Here is a 19,285-nt window from a genome sequence, read left to right on the forward strand (position 1 = left end):
CTTTCTAAACTAATTTATTTAACTAATATTATATTTTATTATCTTCAAAATTGTTACAATTTCACTATTTTTTGTTAACGTAAGACCACACATATTTTTTATTATCTGTGCGCTTTATATTGTCCTTAACATAACTGGCACCGATGTTGTCAAAAGCTTAGTTTAAAATGTAGATAAGGCCAATGCATCGTTCCACACAAAGCAATGTACCTCCTTATTTGTATGCATAGACAACTTAAAAACTAATAAAAAATAATATATCATATGTAGTTTCATTACGAGGCATGCCCGCGATATAAACTGCAAAATATTTATCACAAAACTTTATTTATATTTCCACAAATAAAATAGCCACATTCACTTCGACATTAATACTATATTTTTCACATTAAATATTTATAACATAACTTAATTATATGGTTGAAATATTTATTTCAATTTTGTTACAACTATTTACATACATAGAACTATTTTTAATTTTGAATATTAGTTAGACATGATCGTAGTTCCTTATAGGTACGTAGGTTTGCCTGTTTAATGGCACATATATAAACTCGATTTAATTCTTTTTTAATCGAAAGCATAAATTGTACTCGCTAAATAATGAAAATGTCGTAAGTAGGTATATTTATTGATTATTTTGTACCTCTCAGAAATTAAAATTAATTTTGCTTTCTTATACATACAATACAAACAATATCCTACACGTTGACGATAAAATATACAATAAAAAAGCGTTTTCAATATCTACAAGAATACTCTGCTTTATATATAAAAGATGTTTTTTTTACAAGAATATAAATATTTTATATTACGTATATTTTTAAATCCAGTTCCTTACTTTATTTAATTTACCGCAACGTTAATGAAAAGCTTATGTTTTATAATCGTATACCTATAAAATATTACGCCTTTTGTCTTAGGGTTAAATAACGTAAAGTTCATGTAAAACTACATAAAAAGAATATGCAAAATAAAAAAGGTCAAAATATGATATTAATTATATAAATAAGAAAGTTAGAGCGTTGATCAATGATTAACTTCAATCTAGTCTTAAAATTATATTTACATTGCATACTCATCACCGTTTAATGCCTATGCGGTTAACTTACAGGTAAAACAGTATAACATTATATAACATTGTACATAAGAAAAGATCAAGGTAATCATACTTAAAGCAAGAAAGATTTTTTTAATCAGATAAAAATATAATACTATCACCACGAGTCAGATTAAGTCGCACGTGTTCCATCGTTTTGAATAAAATAACAAAAACCCATCCTGTGTCTAGAGCCAATCCTTGGTGTATAATCACGTGATACTTAACACAAAATGCATTTTCCTCGGAACTTAGCAACATTCAAATTTCAGATCCGTAAGATAAAGGAACCTAGTTCTAATTTATCTTGCAAGACTTGCCCGGAAGAAACAAACATTGCAAGTTAAATAAAAACTTGTAAAAAGGTAACAAATCAAACTTGTGATTCCAGAAATGCAAATTAAAATATTTGTGACATGAACTGCGATGCATAGTTTTTGAGCATTAATTGAGCATTTAAGATTTTGTGAATTCATACGATATACCGTGTATTTTTGTACGATAAAATAATAATAGACTTTATGGATAAATATGTCTACTAGATTTACCCTAACTATAGGATACATCAGAATTGTAATATACTTATATGAAGAAGACAATGATAAAGTTCTGATATATGATGAGTAAAAATATTTGGGTTATCTAGATATACTCGTTACAATCCTGGCGGCCTTATCAGTATGATTTTATCAAGATAATATATAATTTATTTAAATAATGAACTGGAAAGTATTTAATTGCTGACGCCGTTATTCAGATATCAACACGAGTTATTAATGTAGTATCTTAATATCTAGGTTTGTGGTTGTGGTGGGGACGGTGCGACGGTTGCCAATCAGGGTGTCTTGGTTCGCGGTGGTGATGATGGTGGTGATGTCTCCTTTTGTCCCTATTGTGTGGAGCTGGATAGACATCAGAGACGACCAATTCGGAGCCATCTTTGGGAGCTTCCCTCTCATGTCTTCGATGACCATGTTTGGCTCCGGTGGCCTCGTGCAGCTCCTCCCAAGCCTGCCTGTAGTATCTGTTAAGGCCGCTACGCGATTCCGAAGACGACGAGTCCAGTGAGGCGACAGTATTGCAGTCGGGCGATACATGATGCCTGTATCGTTTACCGTCGTTGTGTTTCCTGCTGACATTTCAAATATTTGTATTTTTACTTTTTTATTTCATTGTACTTTTTGAGATGTGCTTGAAAAGGAAATCAGTGTTAATTTTTAAATGTAGAATAGTAGAAATCTTAACTCAAATTGTAATTAAGTTATAAGAAACATTACTACTTCATTATTTTTTTGTGGGGAAGATTAAATTTATAAAACAATTCGACATAATAGTTACCAAATCATGGATATAAATTAGCAATTTAAACAAATAACCAATTAAAAGGTTCGTAATAATCTTGCACAGTCAACGAGTGTACGTACGATAGATTATTTGTTCTACATATTTTGGATTCTAATTATTTTACGACTTTTTTATGATCGATAATTATTATTGGAAGTGTTTGAAGGGCAGATATTTTTCAAGTCGTGATATCTTGTAGTGCTATGCTTGTCGGTTGTGATTGGAAGCAGTAGAAGTGCGTTACGATCTTAATTTATCATTAAGAACGTCTTATTTTTGTATTTTTTAATATAATTTCATTCCTCTTGAAAAGCGTGCTCATCTTTGTGGTCGAGTGCAAAACTGGCAAATTTTAATACAGGGCAACGTAATCAGTGCTTCAAGAAACAGCCAGTTCAAGTTTGTAGCAGAAGCCGTGGCTTTCAAAACAATAATGTTTTTGCTTCTGGTGCATCGTGCTTCGTGCGATACGGAACGACACGGTGGCTGCGCATCGTAGAATTTTAAAATAAACCTACTTTTAAATGACACATGAATTTATTTTTAAAACATGTTTGAAATGCTGAATATTTTTAAGATTTTTCCTGAAATTTTATTGATTATATCGTTTCAATCTCGAATAGAGACAGTATGATTTAAATGATAATAACAGTTGTAGATGAACAAGAAACAACAACAACAACAGCCTGTAAATTTCCCATTCATGGGCTAAGACCTCCTCTCCCTTTGAAGAGAAGGTTTGGAACATATTCCATTCCAATTGTAAATCACTTTAAATTACTTTCTAATCATGAAATTAACGGAATTTTGAAGTATAATCTGATGTATGATTTCAGCCACCATGTCAACCGCGTGCGGTACCTTAAAATATAAACGCACTGGCTATAAAGGGTTGGAGAAATGGCCCGCGCGGTGTGTGTGCCGATGAGCGCGGGCAAATTCGCGTCTCCCGACCTGCTGGTCCGGGAACGGGAGGGCCAGCAACGTGTACCACCGAGATGGGAGTTCACGAACCGGCGCCTTTTCTCGCTTGCGATCTCCGCTAATGGTCATTGTCAACATTTACTATTATCCTATTCTTGTCACACTTACAACCGAATATATTGTTATTGACGAGATTGAGAAATAAGTTTTACAATGTTTATAATTCGTGATATAGGTATATAGGTATGTGCGTAAAAGAAAAGTCGACCACATCAAGATCGTTCGAGATCCAGTTTCGCGATGTACTTTAACTTAATATCTTTCAATGTATTTAGTTATATTTAATAGATATTTTGGTATGGAATTTTTGGATATCGCGATTTTAGAGCATTTATATTTTAAGGTACTTTCATACCTCGCGACTGGCTATAATATAACATGCCTGAAATTTAAAATTTACAGTATCACATCTTGATTTTTCCGCTACACTGAAAGCATAGTATATAGTTTTAATATTCTCTCACCTTTTAACTAAGATGACGATTGTTGTAATAATAGCGATAAGGAACACCAATGCTCCGAATGCTGCTAAGGCTACGACTGCGCCAATATTAAGCCTGGCCCCGAGTGTTTCCCTTCGGTCGCCGTCCACTGGGAGCGGCACATTCACTCGTGGAGTCTGTTCGGCTCTGATATTATTGCCATTGCCGAAAATCTAATAAAAAATAATTACCTTCAAAATCCGTATACGTATACACGTAATTACGACGTTCATCGTACATTTTTCTAGCTATTTATTTGTAATATTGTAATTCGTTAGTAATTATTGTTTGAACAAATTAAACTGTTTTTGTACCTGGTTTTCTCTCGGATGACTGGCAACAATGATATGAGGGACGTGACTCGTGGGCGAGTCCTGAGAATCAGCAACTGTAACTTTTCGTGGTGGAGGTTTTTCATATGCTTTCGTTGTCGTACGCTCAGTTGTCGTGATTCTCGGTCGAAGTCTTCGCGTTGGCTCGGGCGTTACGAAGGGGTTCGGAGAAGATAGCGGGCGCTGTGTTCTAGGTCTAGTAGGTAACACTAAACGAGGAGTTGTTGGTACGGGTGCAGTTGTCGGTAGTAGTGTAGTCGGAGTCGGAGGTGGATTCGGCGGTGGCGGCGAGCTAGTCGTAGTAGTAGTTGTCGTAGTCGTTGAGGTAGTCATGCGCTCTTCAACTAATAAAAAAATAAAAGATAAACCTTTGAATAAATGCGATTCTAAGTTTTTCTTATCATTTTAGTTATTCAACATTATCACTGTGTTTTAGTTAGTATATTTAATAATAGCTGATTGAACCAACTTTCTTCAGGTATATAAGTATTTCGACAACCGATCTATTTATACGCCAGAGTATATGTTAAAAATAATATGTATTTATTTAAATAAGGATTAGTAGGTACTTTGTGATAATCAAACGTTAAGTTACAGTTATCGTTAGTTTTAATCCTGAAAATGCTCAAGTTCTATCGCGATTAAAATATTTGCAAAATAACTTACGGTTACAATGAGGTGCAGGTTTGTCCCAAGAGCCAGTTGCGAGGCAACTTATTCTACGCGAGCCGTGTAATTTATATCCCTTTAAACAATTGTACTCTGCGATGGCGCCAAATATTGAGGCATTGTTTGAAACCGAAACTTGGCCATTTTGGATCTGTGGCGCGTCTTCACATTGTACGACTGCAAATTGTTAAAAATAGTATTTTATTATTATTTAAATAAGTTTCACAAAGAACGTACGTGCTAAAAGTGTTATATTATTGTTCATAGTCTTAGTCTAACTATAATTAATCTCATCTAGTGGATTCAATTTATTTATAGTCAGTATATTTCAATGATTCAGTTGAATGAAAATCTTATAGCGGTGATTTTAGAATTGTTAATGCCGATGTTCAAGTATGCCTTTCGATTTCGACATGATGATGATTATAAATGAAGCTTACCATCACAATGCGGCGGTGGACCGTTCCATCTTTCGTCAATATCGCATACGAGGCGAGACCGGCCCACCATCTCGTATCCAGATTCGCATGAGTATTGCACATGTGATAGATATGAAACAGAACCATTAATCAGCTCGTAGGCACCATGAGCTATATCCGCAGGGAACCCGCACTCTATTCCTGTAAAATGCAAATATGCTGGATAAATCCATGTTTCAATCTTTACATCTAAACTAATAATACATGTATTATTATTTTAGCTGGTAGAGCGAAGCGATAAAATTTTTACGTTATAGTATACTTTCTCTTACTTTTGCAAACGGGTGGAAATTCATCATAGAAGCCGGTGTCTAAGCATGTTCTCACAGTCGGGCCGACGAGCAGATGGCCTTCGTCGCAGGCGTATTCGACCGTGGCTCCTACTTCAAAACTCTCCGTAGTCATCGTGGAATTTGGAGGTTGTTCCGGTCTACCACATGCTTTGGGCTCTGAAAGGGATAGATTATGAATGTATTTACACTTCTATATTAAAACAAGTTGGTAAAAATTAGCATTTTTTATTTTTTAATCGTTCCTTAATCGACTACACTTAGAAGAAAGTGATTGTGTATTGTCGTGTTTATATGTTGTGAAAGTAAGTTAATTAAGTTTAGCTTATCAACTAAGTACTAAGTTTCCTTGTACTCGATACAGTGTAAATTCTTTATAATATATATCATGACGTGTAATTTTATACATGTACGAGTAAACACAAATTCGCAATGTAAATAATACAAGACAACAGCAAAGCCAAATCGCATCGCATTAAATTCGCTTCGCAAATATGTAAAATGAACTTACGGTGTTGGCAAATATAGTTCAATCTCGATTGGCAATCAGTGTCAGCCCATAGCCAACCTTTGCTGCCGTCGAACCTAGCACAACCTTCGCTGCCGCCCGGAGCGTTCCAGAAGGAGACTGTCACATCATTACCATTCACCCACTTCCAATTGTTTGGGTCTTGTGGGTCGCGGACCGCTCCCATCCAGTACTGACTGCTGCTATCGCTCCTAACAACCATATTTTTCATGTAAGTATATATTTTCAGATTCATCTTCCATAAACATAATATAAAGAAATAATATATCTCCATAAAACAATTATTGTTCTTAACAAGCTCTACCACAATTAGGGTCGATAACATTTTTTCAAACAGTTAAAAATTTCAATTGCAATACATAACAATAAGTAAATAAACATCGCAGCAAAACACTTGCACTAACGGTACTAGTAACAGCTTATGGTATTTGAAAACATACTTATTTATTAAACATAAAAAATAGATTGTGATGATTGAAGATCTTCCTAAATGAGTGAGATGTATCGCCCTCTCCTAAAGTTATGTATATGAATGTCTCTTGCAAGGAATGTAACACATAACATTTGTCGGATAAGTAAACTATACGAAAAATCCCGTTGTAAAGTTTCCAATCACGCTAACGGCCTAAGACGTAACAGTCATGTAGAAGACGGGACCAGAAATTGACTCAAATCACCTCGCTCTGCTTCGCGTAGCGGATCTGTAATGGATCATTCAACTAATAGGAACATGTGCGCTGATTTTTTTCTTGATAACTGTATCACAATGAATCTTGCAGATGAAATGTTAAAGGAACGTATATGACTCCATATAAGATATCAGATCTTTTGGTCTATAACTCTTTAACAAGTTTGTCTTCGTCGATCACAAAATTGTTTTTTTTTTGTATAATTCATTTGTATCATATTTAATGTGTTTTTCCTATAATTCGAGGTATGTTTATCAAGTAATATGGTATTCCTTATGTGTATATGTATATATCCTGTGTCAAAAATCTCTATTTCAGAAACAGTATCACGACGGACTATGGATCACGACGCAATTATTTGTCTACAATACAGCTGGACATGTCATGTGTCACGCTTGAATTACGCGTGAGCATGAAATTTTGTCGCCATTTTCATACACCACTGTTGAAACACGAATGTGCACAAACACGATCTTGCTTCATTTCTCGGTTAGCTATCAATCATCATCACGATTACGCAAAGCTTGGGACAATTTTCGCAGTTAAGATTAACTCTTCCGTATGAAGTTCAAATCAAATTCGCATCAACGCAGTCAGTCAGCAATTTGTCATCAAAATTATATATAAATTTCTCAAATAATGGTTTAATTAAATAGGAGTCAGTATATAAATATATATCGTATAAATATTATTATTTGTTATTGCTGAATTCGCATAGCTTTATTGTTATTATTACTATGAAGTAACTCACCGATGCCTTCTCCAAAGTTCCCAGCTGATAAAACCCTGTAGCGCCGGATTACTTTCGTCAACTAATGTTCCACCTCGCGATCGACAGAATGCGAGGGAATCTCTAAAATTGGCTGGTTGACGATCGTAGAATATATAGCATTTGCCATTGTAAGTAGCGGTGCTTCCAGGAGGCTGGTCACGAAATTGTGGACATCTTTCGATCGGCAATGCTTGATCCGTGTAAACAAATGCTTCGCAAATAGACAGCTGACTGGGGGTAGAGGATTCCAAGTGAACGCTGACAAAGGCACCTGGCATGGGAGGATTGCACGGTAGAAAGAGGGGCTGTCCTTCCTCCAGAAAACCGGTAAAACGATTACACACTGGGTTCGTTCCAAGATCTGGTCGATTGTTACCAACTCTAACTACCACAACCGCTGGTTTATTTACACCTGAAAGAAGATAAAAATACTTCTTAAAATCATATGCCATTTTGAGCCTAAAAAGCATATGGGCTAGTTTAATTATTATTAAACTTGACGTGTGTACAATACAATTTGTATATCAACATCAATATAACTAAATCAAATATTTTTACATAAATTTTAATCTGTTATAGGTAATCTTAAAATAAGGTTTTAGCGGAATGTTAAGAAATATATGTATGTATGTATTTATGTCGGTTGTTTTTAATTTTAAAAAGTTATTATACATTTTTATTTTCAGTTTTTTATTTATTTATGTGTCACGCATATTATTTCTTATAAAAATATGACTTTATATATCTTAATTAATTTTACAGTTTGAGTATATGAGGCGTAAACAGTGGAAAAAATAAGTGTTGGCACTATATCTTAGAGATACTCTGGCCCGATACTTACTGTATATAGATAAAAAAAAACATCTTGTAATTTTTTATTTTGTTCGTGCAAGATGGAAAGTTTTAAAAACTTTATATAACAGGCAAGTTACTATGTCAAAACCGCTTCAATAAAAAAACCGTTTACTCTTTTTAATTATTATTGTTTATTTCATAATTCTCGTATAAAATTGCAACATTTAGACGCATTAGAAACGATTTGTAATAACAGTGAGAAACTTTACGGAACGTTTATGACATTCACATGGCGGTACTTTCATTACGCCTGTATTTGTTTGTCTCGTAACTTTCACTGAAATGCAATTATTTGCAGTTACTGAGGCTTGTCCGCAAAACAGTTCATAATTCAATATTATTAAAATAATAACAATTGCGGAGACCTCAATGTTTAGATTAAATTGTTGTGGAAAGCTGTAAAGTCGTACCGCGTTTCCATTTGCGAATTACTTGAATTGCTTATCATAACCAGGTACGTGGTTCAAAATAAATGGCGGTACAACATTTTTGTGTCTATGTGACTATTATAATATCCGCGATAATCTGATCGTTTTAGAAATTTTAGTTAATCGTGATATTGCGTATACTATCGCATCGTATGGAAAATGGTCAATGCGTGGAGATTTAATTACTAAGTTAACGCTTCTGAGTGTATTTGAGCTTCGGTGAACATGTGGGTCGTGCCAGTTATACCGATCTTGGTGAACACGCAGAGAACATTGCGCTTATTGAAACGAGACGCATTACGCTTATAAGCTGTTGCAGATATAAACGACTTATTTAACCTCACTTCCATCCGCTTTGTACACTTAAAATGTTATAACAATAATTTATTTGACTTAAGTAGTCACCATAACTGTAAGTTGGTCTTTTTCATAGAGTATGTTGATAAAAAATTGTACATAATATAATTAGACTATTGAGCTTAAAATATTACTTACCACAGCAAGGCTTCCCGAAGTCCAATCTAACGAGTTGCACCATATAAGGCTCGAGAAGGTTGACGTACCACCACGGAACTCTTTCAGATTTTGTGAGCGTGCATGTTTCAGCGTTGAATGCAGCTGATGTACTCCCATCCAGTGCTCTCTGAGGTACTCCACCCTCTTCAGTGGATATTTGCATTGGAGCCTTACCGGCTGCAACGTTGAGAACTGTAAAAAAATATTTATTCATAAGATCATATTATTAAAACTTAAAAATTATCTGGTATACGTATATGCAACTTGCGTATCAAAATAAACCGTTAAACCAAACAATCTTCACTCCTCATTTTTGTCTAATTATCTATAAAAAATAGATAATTAGACAAAAAAGTACTATACTTATAAAGTTGACACATTGAACATTCACATACAAACTGGGATGCCCAGTACAACGTGAATGTGTGATCCTATAACTTATAAGCTACTTAACATATGGTCTAATTTCCGAGGAGATAGCGCCGAGCTACGAATGAAGAACAAAACGGGATGCGTTATAACGATCACGCCGTATGTCAGTTCTGAGCCGAAGACGGCTTTCGAAGTGGCTTTAGAGGTTTGAAGCCATCCCTAAAAAGTCAACTAGCAAGGTACTCTTATACGGTGTCAGTTATTCGTATATTGTATGACGATTCGGATTAAAGTTTTGAAGTGTACCTAGCCACAATTACATTTAATATTATGTTAAGATCTTCAATTTACGTAAATGACTGATTTCGTTTTTATGATAATGTTAACTTAAGTTCATAAAATAACCAAATACTTGGTGGTAGGGCTTTGTGCTAGCCCGTCTGGGGAGGTACCACCCAATCATCAGTTATTCTTCCGCCAAATAACAGTACTCAGTATTGTTGTGTTCCGGTTTGAAGGGTGAGTGAGCCAGTGTAACTACAGGCACAAGGGACATAACAACTTAGTTCCCAAAGTTGGTGGCACATTGACGATGTAAAGAATAGTTAATATTTCTTACAGCGTCATTGTCTATGGGTGATGGTGACCACTTACCATCAGGTGGCCCATATGCTCGTCCACCAAACTATACCATAAAAAAAACAATTAATAATTCTCTCAAAATGATATCATAGTAAGACAGTTTATCCGATTTCGCAGAACAGATCTTGGGTAAAGTGAAATAAATACGAGTACTGGAAGTCACATCTGTTACGCTCTACATGTAAAGGTGCGTTCGACGCGACAACTTACTAAGTAGGAACGCGGTCGCGGTTGCTCGCACGCTTCTCTGTTATATCGACACCTGTGTCTATTGAGCCAGGTCAAGCTCCGTGTCATGTGGACAACTGAGCCGTGAACCATTATTGTGTACTCGTCAAATTACACAAATATAATATGATTTCTCTATAATTTTACTGTCTAGCGGAAAATACACTAGATTTTTTTCACTACGGAATTTTAAGGTAATGCACAATAATCGTTTATTAAAATATTTTTTGACTTAGGTTAAACATTTTATATGAATAAGATTTAGACATTTGAAAATGTTAATACATAGGTAAAAATTTGCGAAAATGGTTCCGCTGTATCATAGCCGATCATAGAGAAGAATTAGAGAGAATAGGGATCTATCAATTATACTTTGATTTATCTCAGTTTTATCACTAAAACGTAATTAACGTTATACCTACTAATATTTAAAAAAACAACCGATCTTTGAAATGGAATGAATGTCTTTGTGGGCAAATGCAGATATTTTAGAATTAGCCTGAACATAATTATGAAGCATGTGCGTGTTATATTGTATGAAATAGTATCTCTAATCTCTTAAACCCCTATGTTATCTATGATTTCGTCCATGGGGACATGTGTCTTTTAATTAAATATGCAATCCATAAGCTATATAATATAATCAAGGCACTTAATTGTAATTCTCAGCACTTCTTATTTCTAAGAAAGCCTCGGGTTTGCGTTTTACGGCTCAAGATCACATCAGTTTTTGTGGGTGTTAACTGTTAAGTATTTGTGGCAATTCTTTATTTAACAATGTACTATATGTAACGTTTTGTCGGTTAATCAAAGCAACAGTCTTCATTTTGTCTTGCCTTCTTAAGTGCAAACCTTGCCTTTGAATTGGTATTTCTTTTACAGGCTCTACAGAGTTTTTTATTTCTTGCATACCTATTTTTCTCTCTTATTTAAAAAAGAGTCAACGTCACTTAGAACTACTAACGCAGGAAACAAATATTATCTCAACAACTTTGTATCATGTGACTAATATGTCACTTGCAATTCTTTATCACTGTTCCTATTTTACGTATTAATAGCCGTTACTCCTTAAACGGTGGGCAATACTATTTAATAACAACTTAAATTAAATTGGTTCAATTAATTTACAGCTCGTCATTTTTATTAATGACGACTCTAGCTATGATTTGGATGCGTACAAATATAAAATACCCACCTAGTTATGATGCTCTTACGACACGTGTAGGTTGTATGGCTCATGTCGAGACCAGTGCCGCCTTAGCGAGTGCCGTTAGCCCGCTGACCGTGACATCTAAATTTGCATGCAATTATCGACATATCGCTATAGGCTTTATTATAAGTTCGAGTTCATTGCTTGTAACTGCCAGTACCGTTAAATAATTATCATTGTCACTAAGCGATGAAATGATAACAAAAATAATTATCATATTCCGAATACTTCCGTATTAGATTTTTTTTGACTAAACATCTAAAACTTATTCTTCGATTTTGATATACCTACTGCTTAAATCGATTGCAAGAGGATAAAATTTAAATAAAATACATAAATATAAAAAAATCATAGCTATATTACGATAAAGAGTAATTATTTTAATCTTGAACCAGAATAATTTTTAGTCTATAAATTGTTGGAAAAAAACGCTTGTTATCAACCGTAAAATATGTTCACGAGTGAGATAAAAAATTTCAACCTAATTTTAAATGAATATCTATGTAGTCTCTGTTTGAAATGTATAGCTGTTTCTCCTGTCATTGCTATTTTGTAGAAAAATATAGTAACCGTTAACAGAGTCAGTACTTGTTACTATATCTTGTTTTACATCATGTTATAATAAAACACTTAATTTATAATCTATTCCGGAGAAAAAATTTAAAACTTTTGGATGAAATTTGTACTACTATATTTAGAGAAGCTTTTTAATTAATCTGCTAGTAACAATTATAGAAGTGTTATATCTTTCTCAGAGTATAAGTTAAATTTCTGTAATTTTATGTCTTCCCATCATGACAGTAATTTGCGCTTATCATTTGTTCACCGCTACCATCGATACTCGTGAAATAAGTTCAAGCTATGGATATTGACTTAATATTAAACAAATTTGTCTAAGAACCTGACTAGCAGGGTTGCCAAGTAAAAACAATTATGACTTTAACAATTACGTTTTTTTATAGTATCGATACAAAACAAAAAATATTCTTTAATAATATTTATAAGAAATATGAGAATTTTCGACAGGTTACCGTAAAATAAGATTGTATATTATACTTATAAGAAATGCGTAGGTGTAACCCCTATATATATAACGGCGAGTATATAAGTGTGTCAGATGCTTAACGGTGACAGAACGACCTGGCGCGCTGCGTCATCGAAACTCAATACGTATCTATATCTACGGAGCTTCCGATTAAAGTTTACACCTTAACATTCTTGATTACATTCTGACCTCTTGAGATACTTAAATATCAATGACTGTTATGGTAAATTTACCTTTGGATAGGATACTTTTGTTCCGATGGAATTGAGTATCAATTCACAAATACTTTCATGTAACCGTCACAAAGTATTTAGGAGGATGCCTTATGAAAGTAAATTGCGGAATTACCTTTGTAACAACGTAGGGCTCATCTGACAGGTGCAGAAAAAGAACAAATATATAAGTAGCGTCTGTGACTTAATTATAATACATACATTGATGCTTATTTGAAACTTATCATTATTTTACTTTTTAAAAAGAGTACTTTTTATGGAATTTCAATCCCTCCGGAATCAATATTTAAACTTTTACTTTTAATTAATTTAAACTACATAAACACTCCAGACATGTCCGATCCGCTGTAGACAAGATTGCTTCTAGCATTCTTATGTATGAGTAGTATATATACCCGGTATATGAGGTAAGTCAATTAATTCGAAATATTAGTAAAAAGTATCGATTGTTATTAATGACTACGATTATGACTTAGAAAGGATTATGGCAACATTTTATAATATTAAATGATATCCCGTGTTTAGTTTAGTATATCATTGAAAACTGCAGCCAAATCCGTAATGCCATTTCTGAGATGAACAGTGACAAACGAATATATAAACAGACCAAAATTCTAAAAATCATAATGTTGTGATCTATTGCATTAATAAAAAGTCCGAGTAGCATTTTTTCTCAAATATCTTCCATTTACAGATCATATCAGTCACGACTTTATTTTTATATTAGAGGTAGTATAACTTCATTTTACAACGTCATTGAGTAGACCCATAAAAAGTACCAATATTTTTTAGCAGATATAGATAAGTACGTAGGTTTATTTAAGCTAAAAACAGACGAACTTACTTTTTGACTATGTAAAAGTAACAAACAGCCTGTACATTTCCCACTGCTGAGATAAGGCCTCCTCTTTCATTAAGGAGAGGGTTTGGAACATATTCCAACACGCTGTTCAAATGTTGGTGGAATGCAGATGTGGCAGAATTTCAATGAAATTAGACACATGCAGGTTTCTTAACGGTGTTTTACTTCACCGCCGAGCACGAGATGAATTCTAAACACAAATTAAGCACATTCATATAGTGGTGCTTGCCTGGGTTTGAACCCGCAATCATCGGTTAAGATGCACGCGTTCTAAGCACTGGGCCATCTCAGCTCTTAACTATGTAAACATATATAAAATGTAACATTTTTAATTATGTAACATTAACTAACATTGCATTTATCGATAATATCAGATAACTTATTTGGAGATAAGAGTAGTTGACAAAAACTTATTAATATCGTAACAATAAAGATAAATATTACAATAGCAATATTTTGATCGTTTGTAAAATATGAAAAATAAATAAATAACTTTCTCTACCACTTCAATTAAAAATTGTAAACGAGCCTATCACAACACAAGATCTGTGAATAGAAACAAGCGGGCATCGACTTACGTCGTCGGAACTAGTTTTATACTCGTATATGGGTCAAGAAATCGGACAATGGCCGCAAGTGCTACCTGTACGGCGTACAGCGTACATCTGTTGAATGCAAAAAACCTGAGACTTCATTATGTCGATAGTCGGTGTGGCGTGTGGTGCGACTGAGAGCGGGCTAATATAATCATACTACTATAATAATAGTGCTAAAATTATAAGCCACATATTACATTTTATTCCTACATTTATTCAAATTCAGTAGTAGTAGATGTATGTATTATTCTTACAATAATATTATAATAAAAATACGATTTAATCAAAGATACTTTTTATTCTAGTAAACTCTTAAACTGACTTTTTAAAAATATGTCATGATACATCTTTGTACGTCACTAGTTAACTATTAATATCATAATATTATGAACAAAGTAATGACAGGGGCTATCGTGATTATTAAAAAAAAAAAAACATTAGTTAACCCACTTAGGGAAGGTCGAATGCACTATATAAGTTTACACTGCGAGCCTACGGATGTAAAGTAAACGGTAAGCAATTACGCTCGTGTCTATAAATAGGCTTGAATAAAAAATAATTCAAGCACAGATATCACAAGGCACAAAATGTATAAATAAATTCAGTATCAATGAGTACAAAGTACACCCCAGAGGGTGTATTAGGAGGACAAATTTATAAGTGATTCCAACACTTTTCTATTCATTTGAAGAGTGCAATATAAGTATTTGTTTATCAGTTATAAATTGTACTTGAATTCTAAAAATATTTATGTTTTGTATTAAAATATATTTGTATCTAAGTTAAATTAATAAAGACGCAAATTTATCGCAGCGACTAACACTTAACTTGACCTATTTACCGCAAGTACAATAAGCATAGCGTTCGTTACAAAGGGCGTCCGTCTAAGAGCAACTTTTCCGAACAGAGAGAGCCGTGGGAGTGATCTACAATGAATCTTCCGCTTTTTCGACTTCATTCACGACTCATGTGAAGTGATTTCTCGACGAAGAAAGTAAAAGTGGGTCAGCAGAAATGGCGTCTTCGTGCGGAAATCGCGGAGCAAACGCGTTGTTATTATGGAGCTTCTCGTAATACCTCAGTAATGACTGATAAAAATGTAGCTCGTATATTAGTACTAATTCGATAATTTCTACTGTTTAGCGTATTGGTTATTTATTGTAATTTATATATTACTAACTTAGATCAGTGCAAATCTTGAGGATTTTAAATAAGTAAATAATAGATATTTGCAATACTTTCCTATTGTTTAATAATGAATTACAACCTCGTTCAATAGTCACTATTAATAGGTTGTATGTTCATGGACATTTATTGTCGAATTTGCTAATGCATTGTGTACTAACTTCAATCCCCCTTCAAATTGGAACACAAGACTTTTGAAGTTTTCCAGATACCTAACCCACAGCACGGCATATATGGTACGGCATATACGGTATAATTGCTTTAAATATTTAACTTAAATCACTCACCGCAGAAGGGAATTCCATCGGGTGTCCATTTTCCATTTGTGTCGCAGAGTCTTCTGGATGGACCGAGGAGCTCAAATCCTCGCTCGCATGCATACGTTGCCACTGTCCCCTCTGTCAGGTTTTCATCGGAGAACGTTACTCTCGAATGCGCCGGTGCGCCGGGAAAACGACATGAGGCCGCAACGTAGCCTGTGGGGAGAGAATATTTTTTAATTATTTTACAATATTATAAGGATTTGTAAAAAATATCTTATTTCAAGTATCTATATCGAAAAAATTTTAACAGTTTTTCTATAAGACAATTTTTTTCGTTCCATAAAATGTAATGGAAATAAAAATTACCACCGAATATATCTTTAGCGGGGGTTTTACGGTTTTTTTAACTGATTCAACAAATTCGAACTTATTTACATTCGAAATGAATGTAGGTAAAAGTATGTAATTATCTGTACCCGAATAAAATTTATTGCTTTGACAATTACGTCAATATGATTGTTTTGAAAAATATATATTTGTATAGTTAATTATAACGTTATGACCATAAACAGTTATTATATTATACAATGAATGGAAGTAATATGTACAATATTTCAAGAATAGTTAATAATCAAGAAGGAGAAAGTGAAAATCGTGCGCCTCTACTAACCCTGCGGTTAATAACGCTTATGATTATGGTATCTCTGTTGACTTTACACCTGAAGTCTATGAGAGTGTTTCGTTGGGAGCATTCTGTGTCCGGGGGCTTACTGGTGACGTATGCCATTGCATCAGCTGGTCTCGCGTTATGCGCTGGTGCTGAACACTGCGGTAGCATAGCTCTACAGGTACATAGGGAAAGATTAAGTATTTATATTGTTCTTTAGGTTTCTTATTTTGCATATTTGTACAAGGTATACTTGACCGGCATGGGCGCAGTCTTTATGGCGATAAACGCGGGAGTAATTTGGAAGAGGTGGAGACGAGCGGGTGACTTGACGCTTGTGGTAGCTGAGTTGCTGGTGACTCTGGGCATACGACTGAAGTGGCAAGTGATCACCAAAGTCGTCCTCAGTGCCGCAGCCGCTGCGGCACTTCTAGCTGACCTCATTTTAATAACTTTCTTGTATGTTAAATCGTCATATACTTTAAATCTTTAACTAATTGTTTATGTTAGATAAACCTATCTTATTTCTTTGTTTTATTAAAATATTTTTTTAATCAGTCACTTTATCATTGAATATTTTATTGAATAAATACAACAACTTTTTATGAAAATCTGTCGTAACGAGTGGCATATATTCGTTACTTTTTTTTAATAGATTTTAAAAAACATTATTTCCTTATTAGTGATTAAAATACGGTAAGGACAGGCCTTATAAAGTTATTATTATGTGACAGATCAGGATAGTTATTAAGCAATTTAAGAAATCGTGAGAGTTCAATGTTATTATTGTCTATATCTATTTAACTAATTGGAATGTCTATATTTAAATATTTATAGTATATATAAGCGAAATCAATTAAAACATAAGCGAAGTAGAATTTATTCATTTTAATTATTTCGAGATATTGCACACGAGAGAGATAATTACAATAGTGTCGAATTATGTAATTTGATGATGCATGAAAGCATTTTTTTCAAAGCATGTTAAAAAGTTCATTTTACCTTTTTTATTTTCGGGAAATAAACAGTACAATAGAATAAAATACAATACAATAGAACAGTAATATGAAATAATATTACTCACATATTATTTATTTATTAATTACTAGCTATGCCCGAAACCTTGTACGCGTTTGAATTTAACAAAAAATCTATTACTGTAGCCTAAGTTATTCCTTATTATATCAATTATCTGCCCTGAAAGTCCCGTCAAAATCGGTCCAGCCGAGATTAGACGGAACAAACAGACAGACAAAAATTGTAAAAAATGTTATTTTGGTACATGTACCGTGTATACATACATACATATGCATTGAGTAAAAATGGCCTATTTTAATATTACAAATAGACACTCCAATTTTATTAATTGTATAGATTAATTAGATTGATTTATCCCTAAGATCTAAAGCGTTTTATATTAAAAGCCATTAGAAGGATAGAGCCACAAATGTTATCAAGTTTAATAGGAGTTACCACTACCATCAGTAATTATACAATAATTATATTTACAATGTATATGACATTCAACAATGCATGCCGGAGAAATGGAAGTCTCCAAATTTTGTGGCGAAAGTCGTGACTCAAACATGGTATGACGAATTTTTAACGCGTCATCGGCGTTTGAGTTTCCGTGAAACATAACTAATGCGAAATGTTTCCAGATTAAAATTAATCCGTGAAAACCTGAGCAAGTGAAAGCACGAACCGCAGTAACGAAAAGATCTCACATTTAAATTGTTCTTTTTTTTTAAAAAAAAACATAAATGTCTTCTTTTGCTATTACACCTACTTACCTACGCGTTTCTTATAAACATCTCGGTCACATTTATGACAAAAAAAAAACTATATAGAAATAATTCAAGTATTAAATAGTATTTGCTTAACGGTAGAAATTTCTACGTTAAAGTATTAAAAATTTCTAATAAGAATTATTAATTTTGAAGATAGGAAAAATGAGGCTCAGCTAGATAATACCTTGTTATTATTAAAATTGCAAAAAAAAAAAATAACGGTGATCTCATTGGTAGTTTCACTGTAAACCATTATCATATAATTGTATGTGCTGTAAATGAAGAATGTTTTGTCTTTTTTTATTTAATATAATGTATTGTAACACATTTTTCTGCACTGCTTCTCCACATAAACTTTAAACTAGACAAATCTCGCAAATCTCTCAGAGTCATCGTTATGAAAAGTGTTTTATATTACACAGAGGAGTATGATATAGAAGCAGAGCAGAAAGCTAAATTTATTTATAATATGTTTTACAATACGGTGTAACTATGGCAAAAATTCCTCTCTTTCGCTCAAAAAAGGAGCACAAAGTTTTCTCTTCGCGTATTAGTATACAGAAATATATATAGAGGTTATTATTTTATCAGCAACAAAAACACTATTAAACCTTTGTCGTAGCGTTTTTCAAAGTCATTGTTATGAAAAATGCAAGTAAGCTAGTCAGCTGGACCACTGGGCCAGGGGGCAAATGTCGGTGAAAGTAAGCACAATGCGGAATTC

At 33.6% G+C, this 19,285-nt stretch overlaps 1 protein-coding gene across 4 annotated transcripts in view; it reads right to left on the minus strand.

Moving 5' to 3' along the window:
- Positions 1-310: 310 nt before the first annotated feature.
- Positions 311-19,285, minus strand: part of LOC124542958 (sushi, von Willebrand factor type A, EGF and pentraxin domain-containing protein 1) — a 27,553-nt gene continuing 8,578 nt past the window's right edge. The window contains exons 2-12 of one of the 4 annotated variants that reach the window (XM_047120919.1): positions 16,129-16,317; positions 9,448-9,660; positions 7,649-8,081; positions 6,191-6,399; positions 5,662-5,838; positions 5,351-5,530; positions 4,908-5,087; positions 4,224-4,585; positions 3,892-4,082; positions 3,323-3,485; positions 2,092-2,231 (exon numbers count right to left, since the gene is read on the minus strand). In XM_047120919.1, coding sequence (XP_046976875.1) covers positions 3,326-3,485; positions 3,892-4,082; positions 4,224-4,585; positions 4,908-5,087; positions 5,351-5,530; positions 5,662-5,838; positions 6,191-6,399; positions 7,649-8,081; positions 9,448-9,660; positions 16,129-16,317 — 2,294 coding nt within the window. In that variant the 3' untranslated portion in view covers positions 2,092-2,231; positions 3,323-3,325. Of the gene's footprint in view, positions 2,232-3,322; positions 3,486-3,891; positions 4,083-4,223; positions 4,586-4,907; positions 5,088-5,350; positions 5,531-5,661; positions 5,839-6,190; positions 6,400-7,648; positions 8,082-9,447; positions 9,661-16,128; positions 16,318-19,285 lie in introns of all 4 variants that reach the window. The other 3 variants (XM_047120918.1, XM_047120917.1, XM_047120916.1) reach the window with 3 other exon arrangements.

This window comes from Vanessa cardui, chromosome Z (assembly GCF_905220365.1).
Source record: "Vanessa cardui chromosome Z, ilVanCard2.1, whole genome shotgun sequence".
NCBI lineage: Eukaryota > Metazoa > Arthropoda > Insecta > Lepidoptera > Nymphalidae > Vanessa > Vanessa cardui.